This window comes from Camellia sinensis, chromosome 5, assembly GCF_055761805.1.
Source record: "Camellia sinensis isolate YWXY chromosome 5, ASM5576180v1, whole genome shotgun sequence".
NCBI lineage: Eukaryota > Viridiplantae > Streptophyta > Magnoliopsida > Ericales > Theaceae > Camellia > Camellia sinensis.
Window position 1 is genome coordinate 65,604,253 of NC_138965.1, and position 14,591 is coordinate 65,618,843.

Sequence of the window (14,591 nt, forward strand, 5' to 3'; positions counted from 1 at the left end):
AATCGTTTGAGATGGTTTGGTCATATTCAACGGAGACCAACAGAGGCAGTAGTGAAGAAATGCGATGCTGTAACGGTAGATGGAAGTCTTAGGGGACGGGGTAGGCCTAGATTAACGTTGACTAGCGTTATAAATAGAGATATGAATCTACTTAATTTGACTAATGAAATGGCCTTTGATAGGGCCGCGTGGAGAAGAATGATTCATGTAGCCGACCCCATTTGATAGGACTTAAGGCTTGGTTTGGTTTGGTTGTGTTTGCCATTATTCTGGTTGGGAAGGTTTAGTATTTTATTTATTTATTATTTATATAGTTTTTGGGTTTGTGACAACAAAGGGGATAGATAATATATCTGAATTTACTTTTTGTAGAAAGGAAATGGCGACTGATTCTCCTTTGGTCACACATTCTTGTTGGGTTTCTTTATTACATCTATTCCTCTTTTCTATGCAGTCCATTTCTCTTTAGCTTTTTCTTCAGTTCTTTTCATTTTCTTTGTCGTCGACTATGAAGCACCGACACTTCAACATAGGTACCGTAGTCGTGTCAGACACGTATAGGATACAGAGATGGCAGAGACATGCTAGAACAAGTATATGAGACATGCCATATGACTAGGGGTGTGCATAATACCGCCGAAACCGCTAAAACCGCCAAAACCGCACCGAACCGCACCGCCAAGGCAAATTCATTATTATTTGTCAATCGAACCGCCGGTTTTTGGTAAGAAAAATGGCAAATTCTAGTGACACTTTTATCAATCTGCCGGTTTCTATTTTTCTTCCAAACCGCACCGACCCGCACCGCTATTAAATCATGTTTTATAGGATTTTAAAAATTCTTTTTTACTTAAATTTGCTTGTTGTCCTATACCTTAGAATGTAGTATTACATTACTGCTCGAGGGGAATTTTATGTATTGTATTTCATCATTGTAGATTCTACAGATGCTTGTAATGAACTGATGGCATAGTCGTTGATATTATCATGTTGTTGCTACATTTGCTGCATCAGAAGAAAGTTTCGCAAGATGCTTAACATCACGATATCTCTCGTCTTTTTTACTCTTTGATTTAAGTTTTGTAATTTGAATTATATTTTTTATAAACCGCCAATCCGCCCGAACCGCCAAGGCAAATCCGCCATTATTTGCCAACCAAACCGCCGGTTTTTGATAAGGAAAATGGCAAATTCTAGTGACACTTTTATCAATCCGCCACCCGCCATACGGTTTCTATTTTTCTCTCAAACCGCACCGACCCGCACCGCGCACACCCCTACATATGACATGTCTATTTTTTTATTTTTTATTTTTATTTTTTTTCATGAGACACAGCAAGAACATGCGAAGTTACCGCTAGTCTAATTTTAATTTTTCAAAGCTAAAATAAAAGGCTAAAGATAAAACAAAAGGGAAGTAAGGGTCGTCTTGGTAATTACATCTTCGGAAGAAAGCTTTATTGTTGTGACTTGTCTAATGATTCGTAACTTAATTTAAAGGCTCTTTCTTTTTAAGGCAATGAGCCTTAGCATTCAGCTGGAGGCTGTGGTAATGAAATTAATACAACCATTCTCAATTGATTGTGAGGCATTCATCCTGTTCACATGATTTGGCATGGCATCGATTGATTAATATATTTAACGAAGTTATTTCAATAATTCCTAAGAAAGAGGTTGATTTGGAGGTGTTGCAATGAAAGCTTAGGGCTTGGTTACAAATATATATGTGAATTTAATATATATGGGCTTAAGAAAGAAGAAAATAGCGTATATGGCTGTGCAAAAAATAATAAAATTAAAATGTTCAAATGTTAATTTTGTTCTTATTTTTTCTAAAAAAAATATTAACATATCCCCTATTGCTTAGGACACGATCACATAGTGCTCCGGAACCACCAAATAAAACTTATATATGAGAGATGTTGATCTCTTAGTGGATCAATCGAGCAGCAAGAAGAGAGATAACTACTAGCACAACAAGAACAAAAATACACCTATGTTTCATTTTGATCGTTCAAGTCTTAATTTTATTCACTACAAAACCGGACCTTATGTCTACCAGAATCCGGTGGGCCTCTACGAGGTTCCAAAGAGATGAGTATAGAAATAAGTGATAGGACTACAATTATTACATACCACCTGAGTAACGGTAGCCAAAACATCCATGATTGGTCTCCTTGCCTCTTTGTTGTCGCACATCTTTCTTTATCTCTTTCGTAATTATTCAGGTTTTCGACATGTGATGATAGCGAACTTGATTAAACCCTTCCTATATCCTTGGATCATCAATGGCATCACCAACGCCCCTTTTATGGTTTTCCATCCTGATCAAGTTATCCAGTCAGGAATGTAAAACAAAGCACAAAGAAAGTGGCAACAACAAGATACCAAATGCATTCCATAAAACAACCTACCACTTCGCAGCAATGATATGAAGCCGTTCCATGTCAATGCTGACCTTATCACAGCCGGCCAAAATGGGGCAACATGCTCAGACCAATCCTCTGCCTTGATATCCTGCCACGAGAAAGTTCATCACGAATTCGTTGTCTTGCATACATACATATATATATATATATATATATAAGCAATAGCCGTGCAGTCAAAAAATCATATTGCTTGGATACTCAGATTAATCTATTAGGGAGTTAGGTTGACTATTTTTCGACACATATCCAATTATGACAGGACATGAAAACCCAGAAAATAAGAGAGTCAGGTATATATAAGACCATGTATAGAAGTATCATGTTTGAATTTATAGAGATTGGACTGTCATGAGTATGAGATTCATGGTTTTTCTTTTATCTTAATTTTGGTGGACTTCATGTACTTGCTCACTTTTTTAATAAATTTCTTTTGTCGCTGATATATATATATATATATATATAAAAGATTGGTCAACTGAAGAAATTAATACCTCAAGAGAGAGGGATTGAAGTAATTTTACATAATCAGAAGTAGAACACCAGGCCGGAAGATAATAAGCATCACAAATCTTCTTCAATAGAGCCGTCTCATCCGGCCGCAAAGATTCCTCAGAAGGGGAGAGGTCCCTATGGCACCAAGTTACTATTATAATCGTACCTCCAGGTGCTGCTACTCGAGCCAACTCATTAACGAACTATCAGTATGAGAGAGTATAATGTGAGACAACCAAATCAAATACCCATAAAAGCAGTACAAAAATCAAGAACTTAGGTTTGATGACTTGGATTTGAAGTATCGATCGTAGTAACAGAGGAGTAAGAGTGAGAGATAAAGAACCTTTGCTTTGTCAGGCATGTGTTCTCCACTCTCCATGGACCATACCAGATCAAATTGTGCATCAGGAAATGGTTGATTTAAAGCATCTGCAACTTGGAAGGAAACCTGCAAATCGTTCACCTTGGTCACACAAAACCATCCATGGCTAGCATTTATTGTCTAAAGTCAAGAAAATAAATGAGCGAAGTACACTACTAGTCCCTATAGTTTGGGGCTCCTGTCATTTTGATCTTTCACTTTTTAATTGTGACACATTTGATCATGAATTTCGAATCTTGTTTCAAATAAGGACAATTGAATATACCATTGCTTAATTTCAAGGGCAAAATCATCAATTTGATAAAATATAAACTAATTTGACAAACATAAATGTCAAAAAAATATTTTTGAATTTTTAAAAATTATTTCTGCCCACCAAAGATAAAATTATGTAAAATTAATAAATCTTTTAGATATTTATTTATTTATTTTACTAAATTAATTTTTATTATATGATTGAATGATGATCATGTAATAGATGGTTATTAAGATTTTAATGTGTAATCAATATATTTAATATATTAAAGATTTTTAGTTTTGATTTTTTTTATTTAATGGATTGGTTTAACAATGATATAAAAATTGTCTCCATATTTGATTTTTGAAAAAATGAAAACTAATTTAATGAAAATAAAAACGATCGCCCATTAGTAATGATGGCAATTTGAAACCGGCCCGACGGGGATCCCCGATCCCGACCCCGAATGGGCCATTACATGATCATCATCCAAACACATAATAGAAAAAAAAAAAATTGGTAAAATAAATAAATGTCTAAAAGATTTATCAACTTTACATAATTTTATCTTTAGTGGATAAAAATAATTTTTAAAAATTCAAAAAAAAATTTTGACATTTATTTTTGTCAAATTAGTTTATATTTTATCAAATTGATGATTTTGCCCGTGAGATTAATATTTTTGATGATTTTGACCAAAGTGACACAAGCACCAAACTATAGGGACTGTTAGTGTAATTCACCAAAAATAAAATAAAATAGAGACAGGAACCATTTTCTCAATGAGTTCCATCAGATGTGTCTAAGAAAAACCAGTGACAAACTAAAATCAATATAATTGAACAATTAAACCACAGATTATATGTGCACCTGCAATGAAATGAATAATCATAATTGCCATAGTGATTTTTTCCCCCACACCAAGATAACAACAGTTCAGATAACTGAATTTTATCTTTCAAAGAAGGCATTCTATGACAAATCTTATGGGCTTGATTGATTTTCTCAGTCATAATTGTAGCATGGCAATCAGAAATGTCCCACAGAAATACTTGAAAATATCAACCTCCCCTGAGGCTCGGGTGAGCATTGCTTATTCCATGCAATAGTTTTCTTCCCCTATTCTAAGATAGTGAAAGAATGATAAACTATACTCTTAACTAGGACCAAATGGAATTTCAAACCCATGCACCAACCAAATTTCAACAGAATAATTTAAATGATGCAGATAACATCTACTCCAAGAGATAAGTGAGATTTCATAAAACGAATAATTTAAATGATGCAGACAACATATACTCCATGGAGGTAGGCGAGATACAATAATCTCATAGACTGAGGTCAACTGAAATTTAGGTACACTAAGGGTTTCCATTACCTTCCCTTGCTCATTTTCAAAAACCAGCTGGAAAGTGGAAAGCATAATAAAGCTCACACAAACCTTGTTGACTAATCCTTGGGAAGCAGCAAGACCTTCAGCCATTTGGGCTTGGACGGGGCTCAGGGTGATGCCTTGGCATTGGGCCTCATATTTCCTAGCTAGATATCTAGAACTGCCTCCAATTCCACATCCAACATCAACAATACTCTTAGGTCTCTTCATTGGATTCTCTGCAAACCAATTCATCGAAACATTAAAACATAAAGAAAAGAAACATGTAGAAGGTAACCTCCATTCACAAATAGGCATATGAGAGAAACACATATACACATACACGGGGGGAGAGAGAGAGAGAGAGAGAGAGAGCTTCTAATAATGAGACAAGCAACACTTCCCATCGACAAAACTTCACCAAACCTTTTCCCTACGGAACTTACAAACTCAGATAATGTAGAGCGCCACAAAGCTGCATAATGACTAGAAACAAACGAAGAAAAATACAATGAGAACGAAATGAATCCTATCAGGAATGACCAAATTCTAATTTCAGCAGAAATTAGTTCAAACATTGGATTAGATTTTTCTAAGAAATTCTTAGTTTATTTATATTTGACAATATAATAAATTCTTACCATTTTTTTGGTCCAAGCAACATCAGGTGAGGGGGGAAAAAAAAAGAAAATACTAAAACAGAACAGCAAAGCAAGTTGGAACATCGACGCTAAAAATGAAAACTATCCCACTTCACAACCTGGGAGATCAAGCTCCAAAATCTCTCTCAGATGATCAGGGATGGTAAAATGAAAGACCAGACAAGAAGTAACAATCCATACTTGGCTGAAACCGCCACCCAATTGGCTGCTCCATTGGCTCACCTAAAAACCATAGAAGCTTGAGAAAAGACTTAGTGTAAATTGGATACGAGAAATGTATTTTGGTTAAGTTATAGAAGTATTTAATATAGGAGTAGTTCAGTCTTTAGGGTTTTGTTCTTCTCATACCATGTTGGATCACCATCTCAAACCTACTCTCTCTTTCTCTTCGAGGTATCATCTGGTTCTTCTTCCGTTCCAGTGCATCACCATCGCAAACTAGTGGCAACCTCAGTGGGAATTTCTTCTCTTGAATTGAATCAAATCCATCAAGTTGTTCTCTATATCGTTCACATCACAGCCTCCTTTGTTCGCACAAACTGTCTGAATCAAAGCTCTGACCCGCCCCAATACAACCCATCTATGGCCAGCATTAATCACACACCAGTGGATCTGCAATTCAAATTCAGACTAGTTGAAAGCAATTCAGACTACATTTGCCACAGCTCAGCACGACCCAAGGAACTTTAACTTGGATTTCTTCTATTATCTAGACATGTATGAGGACACCAAGACACACATTCAGCCTCCACTGTTAACCACTTCATCTGCTTATCTCACTCGGGTTACAGGAATGTCAAAACCGCATGTCGCTTTTGACATGTGAAGTTTTTGTCGTTAGGAAGGACATTGGAATAATTATGTGTCTTAAATTTACAGTTCCTAGCTCAAGCAATGTTTCACCTTCCTCAGTGCAGCCTATGATTGGGCAGTTACAGCCTATGCTTGTATCTTTTTCCTTAACTTCGTCCTATGTTTCTACAATGTCCTTTATGCATCCAGGTTTGCAAGGTTCCTATGCATCTGGTCTCTAACCCACTGCATGGATATTAGATTCCGACTCCTCTCATTACAAGACACCTAACTTATCCACTCAAAGTAATTATGTTTCTTCCTCTTCTCCTGTTATTATTTTTACTGCAAATGGTTCTTCCATAGTCTGTTCTTCCTTCTTCATCCACTTCTTTGTCTATGACCTTGTTTGCTATTTTTAGAGTGCATTACATGTGTGCATTACAAAATTTTGAATAGACAAAAAAAAAATGTGAACAGAGAGAAGAAAAAAAAAATCCAACAGCTAGCATAACAGATGTTTGGAACACAAAAATTTGATGAGGAGAAACCAGTTTTTTGCCAGTTTCCCTCTTTTATGCTTTTTAATTAAACAAATAATCATGTCCTAAAAATTCTCTCTCTCTCTCTCTCTCTCTCTCTCTCTCTCCTATCCTTTTGTTCTCATGTCATCATTGCCCTGATCAAGTAGTCACCAGCTCATTGCCTTCCACAGTTGTAGTGACATCAAGACATGTAAAAAATCTCTCTCCCTCTTTATATTTCTGTCTGTCCGCTGAATTTATTTTTCCAATCATAGCCCTTAACAATACTTTACCATAGCACATAGCAGTCAACAACTCCACCATCTGCTCTTTGGCAAGGAAAATACCAGCAGCACAGCCAGTGCTCACATGACTCAATTAAAACAGAAAAGCCAAAAATGTTTTCTAAAAGGATTAATAAACAGAAGGATGACTCACTGATGCGTAATGAAGAAACAAGCAAGTCATTGACCACGTGAAACTTGGGAACAAATCGAGATAAAGACCCAGACTATTGTTAAATTTCTTCCTTTTTTTCTTTTTTTTTTTTTGAACAAGGTTAAAATTCTTCATTAGAACCACCACAAATCAGCCTAAAATTTCTATATTCAAGTACTTAAAAGATTGTAGTACCTAATTTACAATCTGTTTGGGAATAATAAATTATTTGTTGATTTAAGAGAGAGAGAGAGAGAGAGAGAGAAACAAAGAGGAGAAAATATTAGTTTTATTGAAGGGAAAATAAAATAAAAGGTATTCCTATCTTATTTGGATAGCCCACATAAAAGAACTGAAACCAAACTACTACAGGTTATATTACCAAAATAAATTTTTATGTTTTAGTTTCCAGACAATTTTGATATTATAAATTAAGATTGTGCTTCCCTCAAGACTTGAGGGGCCAGTGGTACTCACCAATAGTCTTGATTTGATGATCCAAAACGTTCATTTTGTAGGATCTTAAATTTATATCATCCATGAAAAAAATTAGGTGAATCCATCATAATTTTCTTTTTTTATTTTACCGTGTTTTTTTGGATGGTTTAATTTGAAAAACATATTTGTCGTCATCTATTTTGTCAACGATAAATGTGATAAAATGAATGGATTATGATTATCAAATCAATTTAATTTTTTTCATAAATGATATACACTCGAGGCCTACAAAATAAACGATTTAAATTATCAAAATGGACCAGTGGTAAGCCCACAGACCCCTCAAATTTTCTCAGGTTCAAAGTCTAACCCAATAATTATAATACGTTAATAATTACCCATTTCTTTTCTCTCCCAAATTATCGGCTTTGGAAATGTTAATTTTAAGAGAGAACAATTTCACTCACTCTGTTTGGGAACAAGGAGGGAAAAGAAATGAAATGAGTATATAAATCAGGAGAGAAAAAGAAAAAAAGACAAAAGATTATATTTTCTCTTCCTTCTGTTTGGATAAATAAATAGGAGAGAAAATAAGAGAAAACATAATTATTTCTCACCCACCTTGAAGAAAAGAAAAAAAAAAACTTTTATAGATGACAATCTTATTTTTATTTTTATTTCTTCTATATTTAAATGGTAATTTTGGTATTACAAAAAATAATTTAATGTTTTTTTGTCTTTTTCAGTCTCTCTCCATGGAGAGATTCATTTTGAAGATAATAAAATTCTCTACATTTCTTCCCATTTTATCACATATTCCCCCTCTTTAGAGGGTATCCAACCCTTACTCAGACTTTACTTCAAATTTAAATTTGATGAAACATGCCCATTTTTTCTACTCCAACCATAGCATCAAACCCATATGAAATGAGCAAGAGTTACTTTTTTGTCATCAAATCAAGGAGTGCTTTATCTTTTTATCAAATTTGTACTGGGTTTGGAACGAATTAAGATAAAAATTTACTCTTACCGTATGACTGGCCGAATTGATGAAACCTGTTGTTGGAATGCATCATATCATATCGTATCATATCAAGCATTTCATCAAATTTTTACTCGTACTGGGTTTGAAACGAATCAGGATAAAAATTTACTCTTACCAGACGACTGGCCAAATTGATAAAACGAGTTGGAGTGCATCATATTATATCATATCAAGCTTTCCATCAAATTTTTACATGGAAATTTTGAGTTACTAATCCAAAACATGGTTCTTCCGAAATCACCTAATCCTTGTGCTGTCAATTTCTTCCTCCTATTGCTCTTATCTTTAATGATAAAAATCAGTGATTAGAACGCAGTAAAATGGTCCAGTTAGAGGCACACCAGGTTTGAACAAAACAATCACTGAAAATATAAGAATTTCTGTTTATTTAAAAAAAAAATCAAATCAAATCAAATCAAATAAGAAATAAATTACCTGGAACACCGGCGAATCGGAGAGCCTCTTCGATCATACGGATCTGAGCGGAGCGATGATCGGAAAGTAGGGAATCGGTGGTGGTGGTAGAGGCGGCGTTAGGGTCGTAGAAGCCGTGGTGCATGTGGTCTCCCCATATGTTCTCCCACAACCCCGATGATTCGTCGTAGAACTCAGCAATCCCTTTCTGGAGCTGGAGCTTACCTTCCTCCTCAGCCTCAGCCTCTGTGTACACCGCACCTTTCGTCGACGCACTCGCTCTTGAAACTGAAAGCTTCATCTTCTTCTTCTTCCAGAGTCCTATTGATGGCGCCGGTGGTCCCTGAGACAGCGGCGGAGTAGGACCCACACCGACTGTTGCGGGGGAAGTTGGGAGGCGATATGTGGTGCAGTTGTAGGAGCCACTTATCATGTTTAGCAAACTTCCTTCGTACTTCAGGATGGAATGATTAGTTTACTTAACGGTTTGTACTGCCTGGCTAGGGATAGGGACCTAACAATGGTCCGGCCCGGTTTATCAGGCCTAGACTCGGCCCGACTTAAGTGGGCTTTTCAGATTCTTATTTTTAGAGTATCCCAAGGATAGTTAAAATAATTACTATTCAAAATTTCACTTTATTATTTTAATTACTTATTTTTTTGAATATACACTCTAACAAGGCTATCTACTTTAACTATCTTCTATTAAAATATTCTTATACTTTAATTTTTTTCCTATCTAAAAAATAATAATAATAATTTCTTTCAAATTATTATTTTTTTCATTCTTTTACATATAATTATATTTTTGTAAAAGTTACATTTTTCTATTGCCGTATCTTTCAAACGACCATATTTTTTCAACGGCCATAAATTTGTAACGATCATATTTTTTCAATGGTCGTATTTTTTAAACGGTCATATTTTTTCAACGGCCATAAATTTGTAACGGTCATATTTTTTCAACGGTCATATTTTTTTACTTTTCAACTATAAATAAGACATTTCCTCTCATTTGATCTTACCCTCAACTCAATTTTCTACTTCATTCAAACTTCCATATCTCTCTCTATGGCTTCCAATTCTCAAGAAATGGAAAATGGAATGAAACATGGACACATTTGTATGTAATTGAAATGGGATATGAATTGATTTATGTGAGTTAAACATTTATCAAATGCTAATATTTTAGTTATTGCTCATATTATGTTTAGCATATCTCTACTGGGCGTTGACTCACCCTATATGGGATATCATTTTCAGGTTCAGGTATTATACCGCCTCCGAGATCTTAGCTTGGATGGCTGTGGGAGTTGAAGACTCTTTTGTTTATTTTTGTTGTATTCCATGTATATGAAGCCAATGGCTTATTTTATGTAGAGTTAGGACTCTTCTTTTGTAACCAAGTGTTGACTTTGAAAGTTGTAGGCCTATAGGGTATTTACTTTTGTTGTCAACATGTAATACCTTTGTAATGAATACTTTGATGAAATGTAATTATGATTCATTCTCTTATGTCTAAGCATGTCAAGAATGTATGATTTATGGGTTTATTTTGAGGGCATTACAACTTGGTATCAGAGCGTACCGGATTTGAATACTTTGGGTATGTGGGAAGTGATTAGTATCACAATGGGTTTGTCTCGCTTGGTAGAGACTTAGATGTAATGTTATGTACTTATGTGAAAACATGTTTATGTGACTATTTGGGTATGAGATTTAGTTTCTAGGATGTTGATTGGATCCTTGGGTTTCTGTGAGTCTTGTTGGAAAAGCACTTGATCAATGCTGTTTCTAACCGGAACTCTAGTAACGCCTCGGGACTATCATTATCTAGAAATGAAATTCGTAGGTGCTTATGTGATTATGTGCTTACGTGGAATGAATTACAGTTGTCCATGCATTAGGACACGAGTGTTTTAGCTTCGGCACATTTATGAATGTGCTAATGTTCTTCGTTACCTTTATTAGGATGTCATGACGAGGACGTGGTAGGCGTGGTAGACAGGAGATGCCTATACCGGATGATATTCCGGCGTAGCAGGAGGGTGTTAGTCAGGCCAATGTGGCCGAGCCAGTGGGTCAGCAGGCCATGGGTGCCTTAACCCGCGAGATAGCAGGAGCTATGAGGGAATCCATAGGCATTCTCAGAGCCGAGAATCCAGTTCAAGCCCAGGTTGTTGATGCAGGGCCTTCCTTTCTGAAGAGGGAGTTCTTCCGGTCTAATCCGGATGAGTTTGTTGGGGATCCTAAGGAGCCACTTAAGGCTGATGAGTGGCTGGAGCAGATGACGAAGACATTTGAGATGCTTGGCATCGAAGACGGGGCTTTGAAGGTGACCTTGGCATCTTTCCAGCTTAAGAGGGGTGCGGGTTAGTGGTGGAAGTATATGAGGAGTCGTATTGGTGGCACTTGAGAGGCTTTTGTAGATGCTTTCCATGAGAAGTTTCTATCTCCAGCTGTCAGGGAGAAGCTAAGGGACCAGTTTTGTCAGCTCAAGCAGCTGAGTTTATCAGTGGCCGAGTTTGAGGCTGCATTTACTAGCTTATCCAGGTTCGCACCTAAGCTTGTGGCGTCTGAGGAACGCCGTTGTATCGAGTTTGAGAGGAAGTTTAGGCATGGCCTCAAGATAAGAGTCGGGGGTTCTATGACCCGAGACTATGGGCGCCTTGTGGATGTTGCGGCCCATATGGAGATTATGATGCAGGAAGAGGAGGAGAGGCAGAGGGGCTCCAAGATGAGTCAGGATGGTCAGGGGGACGGTAGGAGGCAGAGGGGTCCTAATCCTCAGTAGTCCTAGGGTATTGTTGCTAGATCGACCTTTCCAGTGCCGAGTGCAGGCTCTGGGAGAGGTAGTCATGGAGACATCACCTGTTACAAATGTGGTAAGCTGGGCTACAAGTCTCCAACTTGCCCGTAGAGGGGAGGATGTCAGAGAGCAGCTTCATTTTCGGCTCGACCTCAGAGCCATAGTCAGGGCAGAGGTCAGCCGCTTTCTTGCTACTAGTGTGGTTAGGCGAGGCACCTGAAGAGGTTTTGCTCGCAATTGAGTGGCATATCTGGAGCATCTGGGTCGAGGCAAAGTTTTCAGTCGACTCAGTCAGTTCAGGCCTCGAGGGCCAATCAGGGAGCTTCGTCGTCCCAGTTTGTGCAGCGGTCTTTTGCTCTGAGAGGTGAGCAGGTAGATCAGGGGCCTTCAGGGCGTGTGTATGTTGTTACCGTGTAGGATCTAGTACCGGCTCCATCTATTGTGAGAGGTACCTTTTTGTTTTGCAACTCGATTGCCAATGTGTTGATTGATACAGGTGCATCTCATTCCTTTATATCTGCTGCATTTGCATCTGTTTTGGGGCTGGAGTTGGCACAGTTAGCATCTTCTATTTGTGTAGTATCACCTGTTGGGGGGGAATTGGTTTTGAAACAAGGGTATAGAGGGTGCAATATAGAGGTCGCCGATCGCCGGCTTCAATTTTCATTTGTAGTTATGGCTATGTCGGGTTTTGATGTTATTTTGGGTATGGACTGGTTATCGTCATACCGGGCTATTATTGATTGTTACCGCCAAAGGGTCACAGTATGTACCTTGAGCGGGAATTGTTTCCATTTCTTGGGGGATCGAGTTGGTAGTGTGTTGTCATCGGTGTATGATCCGCGAGGGCGGAGTGAGCTTAGTGGTCTTCTCGCCAGCTTTATGAGTGATGAGTGTGATGAGACCCAGATTGTATTGTCGAGAGTGGTTTGTGAGTATTCGGATGTTTTTCCCGAGGATCTCGTTAGTTTGCCACCTCATCGAGAGATTGATTTCTCCATCGATTTAGTGCCCGGCACGGCGCCGATTTCTATGGTACCTTATCGTTTTGCCCCAGCCGAGTTGAGTGAGTTGAAGATTCAACTCCAAGAGTTACTGGATAAGGGTTTCATTCACCCTAGTGTTTCGCCGTGGGAAGCACCGGCTCTCTTTGCTAAAAGGAAAGATGGTGCCTTGAGATTTTGTATTGATTACCGGAAATTGAATCGGGCTACGGTTAAGAATAAGTACCCTATGCCCCGTATAAATGATTTGTTTGACCAGTTGAAAGGGTCCCGTTGTTTCTCTAAAATAGACTTGAGATCGGGTTACCATCAGTTGAAGGTCAGGGAGGAGGATATTCCGAAGACGGCATTCCGTACGTGGTATGGCCACTATGAGTTTCTGGTGATGCCTTTTGGGCTCACCAATGAACTGGAAGTGTTTATGGACTTGATGAACCGAATCTTCCGGGAATTCCTAGATCGCTTTGTGGTCGTCTTCGTGGTCGACATTCTGATTTATTCGCCTTCAGAGGAGGAGCACGAGGAACACTTGAGAGTGGTGCTTGAGTTGCTTAGAGCCCATAGGCTGTATGCCAAGTTTGGGAAGTGTGAGTTCTAGCTAGGAGAGGTCAAATTCTTAGGCCATGTAGTTTCCGGGGAAGGGGTGTCTGTTGATACATCCAAGATTGAGGCAGTGCAAGATTGGGCACAGCCTAAGAGTGTTTTTGAGATCCGCAGTTTTCTAGGATTAGCAGGGTATTACCGCCGATTTGTAAAAGATTTCTCCAGGCTACGTTGACTAGATTGACGCAGAAATGGGTCAAGTTTGTATGGAGTGAGACTTGTGAAAAGTCGTTCCAAGAGTTGAAGGTTAGATTGACCACCGCTCTGATTTTGATTATTCCGGAGAAAGGTTTGGGTTATGCGGTTTATTATGATGTCTCACGAGAGGGTTTGGGTTGTGTGCTGATGCAAGAGGGGAAAGTGGTAGCTTATGGCTCACGTCAGTTGAAAGCACATGAGAGGAATTACCTTACGCATGACCTAGAGTTAGCAGCAGTGATCTTTGCCCTAAAAATTTGGAGACACTACCTTTATGGTGAGAGGTTCGAGGTGTTCTCGGACTATAAGAGTTTTAAGTATCTGTTTACACCGAGAAACTTAAATTTGAGGCAGAGAAGATGGATGGAGTTCATAGAGGATTATGACTTTGAGTTGCACTATCACCCGGGAAAGGCCAATGTTGTGACCGATGCCCTTAGTAAGAAATCCATTAGTGATGTAGCTTGTATAACCATCCGGGAATGGGAGATGTTGGGTGTACTTGGCGAGTTTGATTTGCTTTTGGGCGAATCCGTGGAGGCTGCGGCCTTGTTTTCTGTTGTTGCGCAGCCTATACTTGTGACTCGAGTGTTAGAGGCACAGGGAGGTGACCTTGAGGTAGAATCCCTCCTGGAGAAGATCTCCAGTGGGAAGGTTGAGAAAGGTTTGTCTGTGTATCTCGACCTGAGTGTGAGATACCGAGACAGTTTGTTTGTGCCGGAGTCTTGCCGAAAAGAGGTACTCCGAG

General features: G+C 38.2%; 1 protein-coding gene across 1 annotated transcript; it reads right to left on the reverse strand.

Annotated features, from left to right (window-relative positions):
• Positions 1–1,979: 1,979 nt before the first annotated feature.
• LOC114270949 (gamma-tocopherol methyltransferase, chloroplastic) lies at positions 1,980–9,786 on the reverse strand. Its single transcript, XM_082869037.1, has 6 exons — positions 9,251–9,786; positions 4,986–5,155; positions 3,268–3,372; positions 2,921–3,124; positions 2,415–2,517; positions 1,980–2,324 (listed from the first exon to the last, which is right to left on the reverse strand). Exons 1-6 carry the CDS (start codon positions 9,660–9,662, stop codon positions 2,221–2,223), a joined length of 1,098 nt encoding a protein of 365 aa, XP_082725163.1. The 5' UTR covers positions 9,663–9,786; the 3' UTR covers positions 1,980–2,220.
• Between the last annotated feature and the right edge of the window lie 4,805 nt (positions 9,787–14,591).

Coding starts and splice junctions, on each gene's coding strand:
- LOC114270949 (XM_082869037.1), bottom strand. CDS start 9,662: ATGATAAGTGGCTCCTACAACTGCACCACATATCGCCTCCCAACTTCC. Junction 3,125..3,267: donor ACATGCCTGACAAAGCAAAG/GTTCTTTATCTC, acceptor TCATACTGATAG/TTCGTTAATGAGTTGGCTCG. Junction 2,518..2,920: donor TTCAATCCCTCTCTCTTGAG/GTATTAATTTCT, acceptor TTCTCGTGGCAG/GATATCAAGGCAGAGGATTG.